The 13629-nt window shown below is 34.4% G+C and overlaps 1 protein-coding gene across 1 annotated transcript in view; it reads right to left on the bottom strand.

The window, feature by feature from the left end:
- Window positions 1–13629, bottom strand: part of LOC122814359 (integrin alpha-X-like) — an 845034-nt gene that overhangs the window by 88378 nt on the left and 743027 nt on the right. Inside the window, exon 13 of the mRNA XM_044086945.1 lies at window positions 2025–2165. Within this exon, the coding sequence (XP_043942880.1) occupies window positions 2025–2165 (141 nt within the window). The remainder of the gene's footprint in view (window positions 1–2024; window positions 2166–13629) is intronic.

Genomic DNA, 13629 nt, shown 5'->3' with positions numbered 1-13629 from the left:
CATTTACTAGGAAAGAAAGAATATGGAAGCACATGTGTGAGTATCATATTGACATGACTGCACGCAGAATGGGTAGGAGTCCAGGACAACAAGACTCTAGGCTATCCCACATTATTTCCATCCTGTTACGGAGACTGAATAGGGTCACAGGACAAATTCTGGTTTTAACAGGCTTGAGAGACAATGTATACTTTGTTTCCTTGTACGCTAGCTGTAGATATGCATACATACAGTGGATATAAAAAGTGTACACACCCCTGTTAAAATGCCAGGTTTTTGTGATATAAAAAATGAGACCACAATAAATCTTTTCAAAACTTTTCCTACCTTTAATGTGACCTATAACCTGTACAATTCAATTGAAAAACAAACAAACCTGTTAGGGGGAAATATAAAAAATAAAAAACATACAATAAGTTAAACTAATACTTTGTCGAAGCACCTTTTGCTTTAATTACTGCATTCAGTCTTCTTGGGTACACACCTGCCATCAATTAAAGAGACCCTGATTAACCCCAAATAAAGTTCAGCTGTCCTAGTAGGATTTTCCTGACATTTACTCAGTTGCCTGCTACAGCAAAAGTCATGGTTTGCAGAGAGCTTACAATGCATCAATGGGATCTCATTGTTGAAAGTATCAGTCAAGAGAAGGGTACAAAAAAATTTCCACAGCATTGGATATACCATGGAACACAGTGAAGACAATCATCAAAAATTGGAGAAAATATGGGACAACTGTGACACTGCAAAGAACTGGACGTCCTTCCAAAATTGATGAAAAGACAAGATGAATACTGGTCAGGGAGGCTGCCAAGAGACCTACAGCAATACTGAAGGAGCTGCAGGAATTTCTGGCAAGTACTGGTTGTGTGCTACATGTGAAAACAATCTCCCATATTCTCCATATGTCTGGCCTATGGGGTAGGGTTGCAAGACAAAAGCCTTTTCTTACAAAGAAAAATATCCAGGCCTGGCTAAAATTTGCAAAACAATATATCAACTCTCCCAAAAGCATGTTGGAAAATGTATTATGGTCTGATGAGACTAAGGCTGAACTTTTTGGCCACAATTCTAAAAAGTACGTTTGGTGCAAAAACAAATTTCTTCTCCCCTATGTTTTCAGAGACAAAACAAAACAAAGCAAAAAAAAAAACACTTTAGAAGAAACTCTTGATTTCCAGCCAATTGCTTTCAAATAACTTGAGTCATGTGACTATGTTACAAGAATCATACCATTCCAAAGGTCTGAAATTATTGGTTGTGTGATAATTATATTTTTGCTTTTGCACATCAGATTAATATTAGTAATTTTTGTTATCTTATTTTCAGTGCAGATGTTTACAGTAGTGTGAATGTGTGTGTATTTTTTTTCCCAATTAAACATTTTTCCTAGGGCTTGTAATGGTGACATTTCAACTTATAAAGTTTTTTTGTGGTTTGTGTCAAATAATATACTTTCAAGTTATATCACTCTGGAAGTATACTGTTATAAGTTATGTAACAAGGATTGAATGTCAAATAATTCCATTCTATGTATGATTATGTCGCCTGTCTTTATACAGAAATGTACAACTCTAGCTGTCCATATTTGCCCATAATGGTGACTATGCTACAGAATAAAACTTCAATGGTGATGTACTTGCAAAAGCTACCTCAAATCAGATTGGATATATCTGTTTTTCCTGTCCTACTGAAACTGTTCTGTTGAGCTGTTCTTGTCTGCTTTTGGTACTGTTATGGAGTTTGGATTATTTACAAAAACTTGAGTCATTTAAGGTGTTGGATTTTTTTTATCTAAAGTATAAAATTGTCTGTCTGTATATATATTTGTGTGTCTATACCTTTTTCTAGTTATATATCCATCTATTTGCCTATCTAAACATACCAAAAAGGTGTCTCAGAGAGTATGCAATTCTTTATTAACATATATGATATAGGGGTCTTGACTATGCATGCAGTACAGCACCTTTCCGTTTTAGTCCCACCATATAACATCATATATATTAAACAATTCTGTAACATACCTGGCTTAGTACATGGCACACCTTCACAAGTCCACCATGTCTCTCCCTGATGTAATGTGGAGCACCAATCAGTAAGAGGTCTGTATTTGTGTCACCGTCCAAATCTACTGCGCACAACTCTGCACCAAAGTATGATCCGATCTGAGAAAGAGAGTTTTCAACACATTTAAATAAGGATCAGATAACAATTCATGGCAAAACAAAAAAATTCTGTTTTATATTTTCTAAGCATACATAGAGTTGTGTGGATTTAAATTCTGTTTTCTTGTAGAGTTTACATAATTATATAACTCCTAATTTATTCTTTAGATTCCCATTAAGCACAGCATTTCTGAGATTTAATGATCAGAATTCTCTTTCTATAATATTAACCATCCAAAGATCATAATAAGTGAAGAATCATATACATCCATTTATAACTAAGACAAAAAGTAACGCTGCTGCCCAAAAGTCCAAACTTGAAAGGCTCAAAGCGAAATGCAGAAAAAATACAAGATTAGACCACCACGATAAATCAATAAAACTTTTAATCCAATGGAAAAAATGTGGATAAGCTGAGTACGCTTCTTCAGATCTCTAAACATATCAAAGAGCTCTCATCTTAAATAGTATTCACTAAATTGATCATAAATTTACTAATTAAACAATTTATCAATAAAATAATTAAAACAATACAATTAATTCATTCATTCAAAGTAGCTCACATTCCTATTATAGGACGTCATTTAACAAACAATATACCCCTACTAAAACATCTAGCATATAATGCTCAGAGAAAAAAAAATACATATATTACATTAATAACATTTTTATATATATGTAAAATACCTGTGAGGCAATGCTTAACTAATCATTGTAATAATACAGCAATATTTATTAATAAATAAATTCATAAATTTATATTCAATGTAAATAAAAAAATTTAACTTATTATAAATATATAGAAATATATGCATACAATGTCAATTTTATTAATGTACACTACATGAAATCAAATCAACTGAGTAAATATGAAATGCAATAAACAAAACTCTATTTTAGGGGGCGTGAATCAAGTATTGGTTTAATACTCATATATTGATTCAGGCCTGGATACTGATGAGCTTGCATTCTGAGGATCCACTGGAGCTCTATAGTTTCCAGTCTATTTACAGGATTCCCTCCTCTTTCAGTGGCCTTAACTAATTGTAGTACTCTAAACACAAACGTATGTCCCTTATATACAACAATATGCTTTGCTAATGCGTTCAATTGATTGTTCTTTTTTATGTCATAAATATGATTGTAAATCCTATCTCTAAGCCTTCGAGATGTCAAGCCCACATAAAAGGCTTGACATTGTTCGCAAGTTGCCAAATAGATCAAATTCGAATTATTGCAAGAGGCAAAGAATCTAGGTGTAAAACTAAACCCCATATTAGGGTGTTGAAAAACTTTATTTTTACTGATAAAAGGGCATAAATTACAGAAGCCACAAGGAAAAGTTCCAAAAGGCTTCCTTTCTCTCAGAGAATGTAACTGTTTAGATGATGTGCTATGATCAATACATAAAATTCTCTTTAAGTTTTTACTATTCCTGTACGTAAAACTTGGCTGTATACCTACAATCTTGCATGTATCATGCTCAAGACTAAGTATATGCCAATATTTTCGTATGATGCCTGTAATTAAGCTATTGTCATTTGTATATCTGGTGACAAAAGTTACCTTGTCACCAGAAACACCCCTCTTATTATTATAATAAATATAATTACGATAACATCTATCTTGTTTTTCAACCGCTTGTAAGCCATTGTTCATGTTGTCATTACATAACGAATCTGTTCCACCCAACACCTTCTCCCTAATGTTCCTTACAATGTTTCTTTTATATCCCCTATTAATAAATAAATCTTGTAATATGTCCGCTTGTTCTTTTAGCTGGGTTGGTTCTTTACACAACCTACTTATCCTGATGAACTGACTTTTTACCACGTTCGGGAATATGTGGCGAGGATGCATACTGCCATATTCCAATATTGTATTTTTCCAACATTTCTTCCTAAAAAGGTTAGTGGATATACAACCATTTGGATCCTTTGTTATGGTAATATCCAAAAAATCAACGCTTAATTCAGAATATTCCATCGTAAATCTCAGGAAGCTAGTTGTGGATTCCATAAAATTCACAAAATCATTTAGTTCAACAATTGTACCATTCCAAAATAGAAGTATATCATCCACAAACCTTTTGTACAATATTACTTTCTTAAATAGCTCACTATTGAATAAATTATTCAATTCCCAATAATAAACTACAAGATTAGCTTATGTGTTTGTGCAAGGGGTGCCCATCGCTACACCCCATCTCTGTAAATATAACTGATTGTTAAACATAAAGACATTGTTATTCAAAACAATGTCAAGTAAAGCACAAATCAAAGTCTGTTTCTTAGAATTAAAGTTGAAAGAATCATTTAACAATTCTCTAACAGCTTCCAACCCATATTCATTAGGTATTGCAGTGAACAAGTTCTTGACATCCAATGTGACTAATAAACATGTCGTAGGTATTGATCTACACAATTCATTACTTATAGTACTAATTAATTCATATGTATCTTTTAAAATCGTGGGTATGTTTTCTAACAAAAGACTGAGTATTTTCTCTAGGTAAACCGAGACTGTAACTGTCGCCCATCTCTCTCCCACTACTATTGGGCGCAAAGGTAACGGTGTAATTCCCTTATGTACCTTCGGCAAACCTTTTATATATGGTATCACAGGGTATTCAACAAAAAAGAACTCATACATATCATGTGAAATTTGTCTACACATCATAAGATCATAAAGCTCATCATGTATCTTTAGCATTAATCTATCAATTTTACAATAAGTCACATCATCTGTAAGCATTTCCAGCATCAATTCATTGTATTCATCTGTGTCTAGAATAACTACCCCTCCCCCTTTATCTGCTGGCTTAATGGTAATGCTTAAGTTCCTAGATAAACTAAATAAGGAACCATTTTCTTGATTGGTCAAATTATAAAAACAGCATTTGCGTTTTTTGAAATACTCATAAAAATCTCTTTCACATAGTTTAATAAAACTATCCATTGCATTAGAAAACGTTGGCATATAAGAGCTCTTTCGTTTAAACTTGTAATCATTACTTATTCTATGTGCATTATTAGCATTCAGAAATATTAATTTCAAAGATACTGAGCGTCCAAAAAGTCTCAAATCAATTAAAAGTTCACTCAAGCTACTGCTTTGAGAGGGTATAAAAGTTAAGCCTCTGTTAAGTAAAGTCAAGTCAGATTCTGATAATTCCTGACTGGAATAATTAAATACTATACCATTTATTCTCTCACTCGATGTCTTGGTCCGTGGTTCACTCCAGAAAACTTCCTTTTTCTCCTTCCTCTGCTGTTTGATCTGCTCTGTGCTCGGAATCTTTGTTGTATGGGTAGTGGTAAAAAACACTCAATGTTACCATTATACTGCTTCGGTTTCGCTCCATTCATTGATGTACTAGCACCGGAAACAAGTGCCTGTTGATTTGGTGGTGGTGTATCATTAGGTAGATCACTTCCTAATGCATTACAACTACGTGGTGATGTCATCAAAGATGCATTCCCATCAATTTCAGTCGTGGGAACACCTGAGATGTTAGAGGCAGTTAACGTATTCTGCGTATGCTGTATATCTGTATAATGATTACAAGTTTAAACGAAAGAGCTCTTATATGCCAACGTTTTCTAATGCAATGGATAGTTTTATTAAACTATGTGAAAGAGATTTTTATGAGTATTTCAAAAAACGCAAATGTTGTTTTTATAATATGACTAATCAAGAAAATGGTTCCTTATTTAGTTTATCTAGGAACTTAAGCATTACCATTAAGCCAGCAGATAAAGGGGGAGGGGTAGTTATTCTAGACACAGGTGAATACAGTGAACTTGATGCTGGAAATGCTTACAGATGATGTGACTTAATGTAAAATTGATAGATTAATGCTACGAAAGTTATTACGAAAGATACATGATGAGCTTTATGATCTTATGATGTGTAGACAAATTTCACATGATATGTATGAGTTCTTTTTTGTTGAATACCCTGTGATACCATATATAAAAGGTTTGCCGAAGGTACATAAGGGAATTACACCGTTACCTTTGCGCCCAATAGTAGCGGGAGAGAGATGGGCGACAGTCTCGGTTTACCTAGAGAAAATACTCAGTCCTTTGTTAGAAAACATACCCACGATTTTAAAAGATACATATGAATTAATTAGTACTATAAGTAATGAATTGTTTAGATCAATACCTACGACATGTTTATTAGTCACATTGGATGTCAAGAACTTGTTCACTGCAATAACTAATGAATATGGGTTGGAAGCTGTTAGAGAATTGTTAAATGATTCTTTCAACTTTAATTCTGAGAAACAGTCTTTGATTTGTGCTTTACTTGACATTGTTTTGAATAACAATGTCTTTATGTTTAACAATCAGTTATATTTACAGAGATGGGGTGTAGCGATGGGCAAACACATATGCTAATCTTGTAGTTTATTATTGGGAATTGAATAATTTATTCAATAGTGAGCTATTTAAGAAAGTAATATTGTACAAAAGGTTTGTGGATGATATACTTCCATTTTGGAATGGTACAATTGTTGAACTAAATGATTTTGTGAATTTTATGGAATCCACAACTAGCTTCCTGAGATTTACGATGGAATATTCTGAATTAAGCGTTGATTTTTTGGATATTACCATAACAAAGGATCCAAATGGTTATATATCCACAAACCTTTTTAGGAAGAAATGTTGGAAAAATACAATATTGGAATATGGCAGTATGCATCCTCGTCATATACTCCCGAATGTGGTAAAAAGTCAGTTCATCAGGATAAGTAGGTTGTGTAAAGAACCAACCCAGCTAAAAGAACAAGCGGACATATTACAAGATTTACTTATTAACAGGGGATATAAAAGAAACATTGTAAGGAACATTAGGGAGAAGGTGTTGGGTGGAACAGGTTCGTTATGTAATGACAACATGAATAATGGCTTACAAGTGGTTGAAAAACAAGATAGATGTTATCATAATTATAGTTATGATAACAATAAGAGGGGTGTATCTGGTGACAAGTTAACTTTTGTCACCAGATATACAAATGACAATAGTTTAATTACAGGTATCATACGAAAATATTGGCATATACTTAGTCTTGAGTATGATACATGTAAGATTGTAGGTATACAGCCAAGTTTCACGTATAGGAATAGTAAAAATTTAAAGAGAATTTTATGTATTAATCATAGCACATCATTAAAACAGTCACATTCTCTGAAAGAAAGGAAGCCTTTTGGAACTTTTCCTTGTGGCTCCTGTAATCTATGTCCTTTTATCAGTAAAAATAAAGTTTTTCAGCACCCTAATATGGGGTTTAGTTTTACACCTAGATTCTTTGCCTCTTGCAATAATTCGAATTTGATCTATTTGGCAACTTGCGAACAATGTCAAGCCTTTTATGTGGGCTTGACATCTCGAAGGCTTAGAGATAGGATTTACAATCATATTTATGACATAAAAAAGAACAATCAATTGAATGCATTAGCAAAGCATATTGCTGTATATAAGGGACATACGTTTGTGTTTAGAGTGCTACAATTAGTTAAGGCCACTGAAAGAGGAGGGAATCCTGTAAATAGACTGGAAACTATAGAGCTCCAGTGGATCCTCAGAATGCAAGCACATCAGTATCCAGGCCTTAATCAATATATGAGTATTAAACCAATACTTGATTCACGCCCCCTAAAATAGAGTTTTGTTTATTGCGTTTTATATTTACTCAGTTGATTTGATTTCATGTAGTGTACATTAATAAAATTTACATTGTATGCATATATTTCTATATATTTATAATAAGTTAAAATTTTTTATTTACATTGAATATAAATTTATGAATTTATTTATTAATAAATATTACTGTATTATTACAATGATTAGTTAAGCATTGCCTCACAGGTATTTTACATATATATAAAAATGTTATTAATGTAATATATGTATTTTTTTTTTCTCTGAGCATTATATGCTAGATGTTTTAGTAGGGGTATATTGTTTGTTAAATGACGTCCTATAATAGGAAAGTGAGCTATTTGAATGAATGAATTAATTGTATTGTTTTAATTATTTTATTGATAAATTGTTTAATTAGTAAATTTATGATCAATTTAGTGAATACTATTTAAGATGAGAGCTCTTTGATATGTTTAGAGATCTGAAGAAGCGTACTCAGCTTGTATGTGAAAGCGCTTATCCACATTTTTTCCACTGGATTAAAAGTTTTATTGATTTATCGTGGTGGTCCAATCTTGTATTTTTTCTGCATACATCCATTTATATCAAATGCAAACTCAACTGATGTGTAGCTCAATATAAATGCACTAGAGGTACAGAATTCTGGTGCATTAAAGATGTGGAGATGAGGATTGGGTAAGCCCACTGGACTGAACCAGGAGCACCTGTCTAAAAGACTAGGTTCGAGTCATACATTTTACAAGTGGAAACTTAGGGAACCAAACCAGAACTATGGAATAAATCTCCTTAAATGCTTGTTGCCTTAACTCTCTGTTCCATCATATTGCCTTGACTTTTCAGAAATGACTTTCAGACATGTAACCTTGGGAAATTCAGATTCTAGAATAGCCCGTATCTAGACCAGCGGTGCAAGGAATGGGGCTTACACTTGGAGGTGTTAAAATTAAAGTTGGACAATACAGTTACACATTGTACAAGAAATGGACATAGTACTGACAGATGTCTGACTGAGATTAAATCCCAGACAGAAAGCTAAGGTACAGAGGCTCAAAATAAGCTCAACACTGCATTCTGAAAACCCTAAAAGCTTTAAGATGGAAAACACATGGAAATGTTTTCTATGGTTTAAAAGGGCATAAAGTGGAATGATGTGCCTTCTCTGTTTTCTTAAAGAGTGCAGCACAAGAAAATGCAGTTGTGGTGTGTAGTGATCTTTGGAGCAGGTAACCAGACTGGAGCACACTTTTGCCTCTGCAAGCACTTTTAGCTGGGCTCTTCTGCTTGCAGTTAGAGTCTTTTCAAAGCATGTAAGTTCCTGGTCTGTTTCCTAAACAAAGTACCATGAGACTAGATTTTCAGATGAAAAAACAGCACCATGTTCTACAATTACACATGAAATGGCTATATTATGGAAAATTACCACAAATTCACCCACTTGATTACAAATAGGCTTAACACATCTGGCTTCATCGCTGCCCTTAACCACGTCATCAAAATACTACTACAGGAAATACTCCCTCCATCATCAAACACTGCCTCCCTTGGTCATCAGTGTTTACTAAACCCTGTGTTTTTGTTTGAGTAAATTATACAGCCAAGCAGGAAACTTAAAGCTCCTGCTGCAGGATCCAATTAGAAGACCTTACTACTATGTCAACTGCCCACCCCCGTGTAAAGACTTGGTCTTTCAGTTTATACTTCCTGTAATAAGCTGTCATTTATCGACAGATAGGTTGTTGTTGTTGTTGTGTCTTTCGGCTTTTCCTGGTTAGGGGTCACCACAGTGGAACTCTGGTCCGCTAATGATTGGCAGTAGATCTTTACGTGCCGAGTTGCCGGCCCTGATGCACAACCTTCAATGAAGGTACACCCATTCACGCATGTCTCCACACAGAAGACGCTCTAGCTGAGAATCGAACAGGACAACGTTTTACTGTGAGGTGACAACGCTACCGAAATTTCCAGTTAAATGTGTCCTCCTTTACATAAACGTATGCGGTGTGGTAACGTTCAAACTGCGATGTTTTGATCATAATCACAGTTCCCTATGTACATTTTGACAACCTTGATTTTTACAATTACTGCCTTGTACATTTGCTTTAGTATGAATGTCATGTTTACAGCGGGATTTCCAAGATGGCTGCACATTCAGTAACAGCCTATTTCTAACTCTCCCAGTGTGAAAACAGAAACTCAGCAGAGAAAGCCAGTAGACTTGTGTATATGGGTAAATTTCAGTAACTGGCTGGTAAGTGCACTGCCTGGATGTCAGGAAAAAAGAAATACAGAAGAACAGGAAAAAATAAGCTACAAAAAGTGAGGAAGAAACACTGACTGGGAAAGTTCTGCAGCTGTTCAGCAAAAAAACAATGCAACCTTCAGACATGACTTCCAATAACCTACAGGAAGATATAAGACAACTGCATACAGACCTGGTTAAAATAAACAAAACATTGATAGAGTATATCAACACAAACAACAAAAGGCTGTAAAAATGGAAGAAGCTTTAAACAGATATGCAGATGGGATGATAAAGCTGCAAAAATCACAGGTCAAAATGAAGAAATGGCTGGCTGACTATGAGACTGCTCAGGAAAAGATGTTTAGAAAAATAATAGAATTAGTGGACAGAGCATGTAGGGAAAACCTGAAATTTTCAGCTATACCACAGAAGCTGGAAAGAATGGACTGCATTCATTTTAAGAAAGCACAAATAAGCAACTGGACTGGTATTCCACAGCAGGAGTTGTTAGTTGAAATGGCATATTGTGTGTATGCTCCAAACCTGACTATAAGAAAGCAACCTACACCTTTAATAGTGAGGATGCAATCCTACCAGCAGAAGGAGTTGATTCTGACAAAATTGTGGCAGAAGGACAAAGTAGTAAAAGTGGGAGACAGCAGAGTGTTTGTGGAGAATGATTACTCATTGTACACCAGACAGAAAAGGAGCACATTTATTCCACTATTCAGGGAATGTCAGGATGTAGGTGTCTGATTCAAAGTCCTGTACGTAGCTGTCTTCAAGGTATTCTTCCCTGGAGGGACAAAGTCATTTTTTTGATGAAGTACATGCTAAGGAGGAATACAAAAGTTTGTCCAACAGAAGGTAAGCTGTGAAACAGGAGATTCTGCTTCTTGTTCTTCTGATAATAAAGGCCATAGAGGGACAGTACCTGTGAAACTGTAATTTTCTACGGAAAATGTTGGAGAGAAGGAAGGGAGCACAAGAGTTGACTAGAACAATCAAGAGACGGGATTTCAGAGATGAACAGTAGTAAAACAAGTAACTTAATATGGGATTACAAATGCAATAATTATATTTGTGAAATATGACAGAACAAGAACTTATGGAAATATTGGACTTTTTCAGAATTTGTTGGACTTCTGGGGGACTCTAAAGCATATGCCCTACTTCATGTCAATGTTTGGAAAAGTGCTTTGGGGCGGGGAAATGGAGGGAGAAAGTTAACTGTAAGTAAAGATTTTTTTTTCTTAAATAGTACTAATTTTGTGGCATGTGGTTTTCTTTACGTGCTATAAAGTAATTTTTTCAGTTATTTTTAAGTGTAATGGGGATTGTAAACAGGTGCTGCTGTTCTTTTTTTTCTCCCTTCTTCTCTCTTTCTTCTTGTTCAGTTTTAAGAAACGCAGACACTGAATTGTAAAAAAAAAAGCCTGGTCAAAAAGCATGTTAAAGAAAAATGAATGTGCTTTTTCACATTCTTGCATGGGTGAATGACTGGATTAAAGACCTTAGACTGATTTAGTAACAAGTTTTAAGAGCAAACAAGTAAAGGAAAGGGAACACTGAATATTATGAACCTTTTTCTAGCAGCTGGTTTTCATGTTTCCATGGAAACAGTCTGATAAAAAGAAACTGGCTGCCTAGTTTTCATGTCTCCATGGAGACAATCTGATAAAGAGAACTGGCTGCAGTCTGATGCAGAGTGATTTGCTGAAGAAAAGAAAAAAAAAAGAAAAGAGAAACTGGCTAAGAGATAATCTCTGAAAGCATTCAGGGTTTTTTCTAAGGTAGATAATGTTCTCTTAAACCATTTAGAGGCTTTCCCAGCTGTTAGAGCTATAAAGATAAGACAAAACCTATCAGCACTTAATAGAAGCACAGGCTGCACCATGTGTCTTAGCATGGATAACTTTTATTTTAGGTTAACTCAAGTCTATGAGTGTGGCTGTCACTTTGGGACTTTTGTTCCTATTAGGAGGTTAAAACTTTTTTTATTTTATATTTGAAGGTGTACATACTTTTGTGTGTTAGCATTAAGTTAATAGGTTTTAGTGGGGGTATTGGGGGTGTGTTTGTTTTGTTTTTGTTTGTTTGAGGGCTTTCAATAAAACAAACAGTTTTATAAGATGTGACATAGCCTCAAATGGATATGACAAGAAACAACTGTATAAAAGTTCAACCTGCCAAACAGTATATGCATGTAACACAAAAATTGGAACTAGACATTTAATAAAAAATGTGTTACACATAAAATGTGGGAATAAGAACTATTTAATACAATGATGATTTCTGTAATATCTTTAAATATAAATGGCCTCACAGATAAATACAAAAAAGAAAGCGTAGTGAACTATATTAAAAATGTAGAGTGCAAATAGCTATGTTACAGGAGACATACTTAGAAATAACTGAACATGTGAATTTGATAAAGAAAGGTTCTCAGGATGGTTACTCAGTGGAGTACCTGGGACAAAGGAAAACAGAAGTACTTATATGAATTGTACGTGGAGCTCCAATAGTGATAGAAGAAGATAAAAAAGATAATAATAGCAGATTTGTAGTGCTAAGGCGCTACTGGCAAGGAAAGAGGATTACACTGGCATCTATTTACATTCCACCTAAAACTACTGGAGTTTAAGAAAATTCTGGGAAAAATAATCAGTTTTCAGCAAGGAATATTACTTCTAGGTGGGGACTGGAATTTGATTTGCAATAGTGAAGATGTGTCTGGGGGCCCAGAAGGGAAAATATAACAAAAGAAGGCAGATTTTTGAAGAAACTTGTGAAAATATTTGGCATGGAAGATATGAATTCAGCAATAGGAGTTTGGAGTGAATTTACATATTACTCCCCAAGATATAAAAGCGGGGCTAGGCTAGACAGTTTTTACATTTCACAAGAACATGTGCATTTAATTGAAGGTCTTGATACTCACCCAATAACTATTTCAGATCATGCTCCAGTAATAGCTAAAATAAAAGCACAGGGTAACGAAATAAAAATGAGACATTGGCGCTTTTCCATCGATTTGTTGAAAAGGCAGGAATTTACTCGATGGGTAGTGGAGATTATTCAGGAGCTGTTAAGAGAGGATAGAAATTTCTTCTGAAAATATAGCTAGGAAGTGGGATAACATTATGGTAGAGTTTAAAAACAGGGTGGAAATAACTTAAAGGGAGCTATAGTTAAGAAGTAACACAAATCATTTAGCAGGACTGACAAATGTTAAAGTATTGCAGAATAGGGGGAATCTCACAGAACAAGAAGAGGAGCAACTGCAGAATGCTAGATAGAAAATAAGGGATTACCTTGCTAAATATGCACAAGTTTAGAAATGTTGCTGCTAAGCAACTATTTTTTGATAATAACACTAGAATACAAAAACTTTTAGTACAACAACTCAGGCAATAGAAAGTAGAAAGGGCTGCCACCAAACTTAGGGAGCCAAAAACAAAGAAGGTAACAAGAGATCCTGTAGAGGTATTTAGCAATATTTTGGAAATTATATGGCAGTCTCTATAAAGCAGAGAAATATGAAAA

Source organism: Protopterus annectens, chromosome 10.part0, assembly GCF_019279795.1.
Source record: "Protopterus annectens isolate FY-2018-M chromosome 10.part0, PAN1.0, whole genome shotgun sequence".
NCBI classification, from domain to species: domain Eukaryota; kingdom Metazoa; phylum Chordata; order Ceratodontiformes; family Protopteridae; genus Protopterus; species Protopterus annectens.
This window is presented reverse-complemented; position numbering and strand designations above follow the sequence as displayed.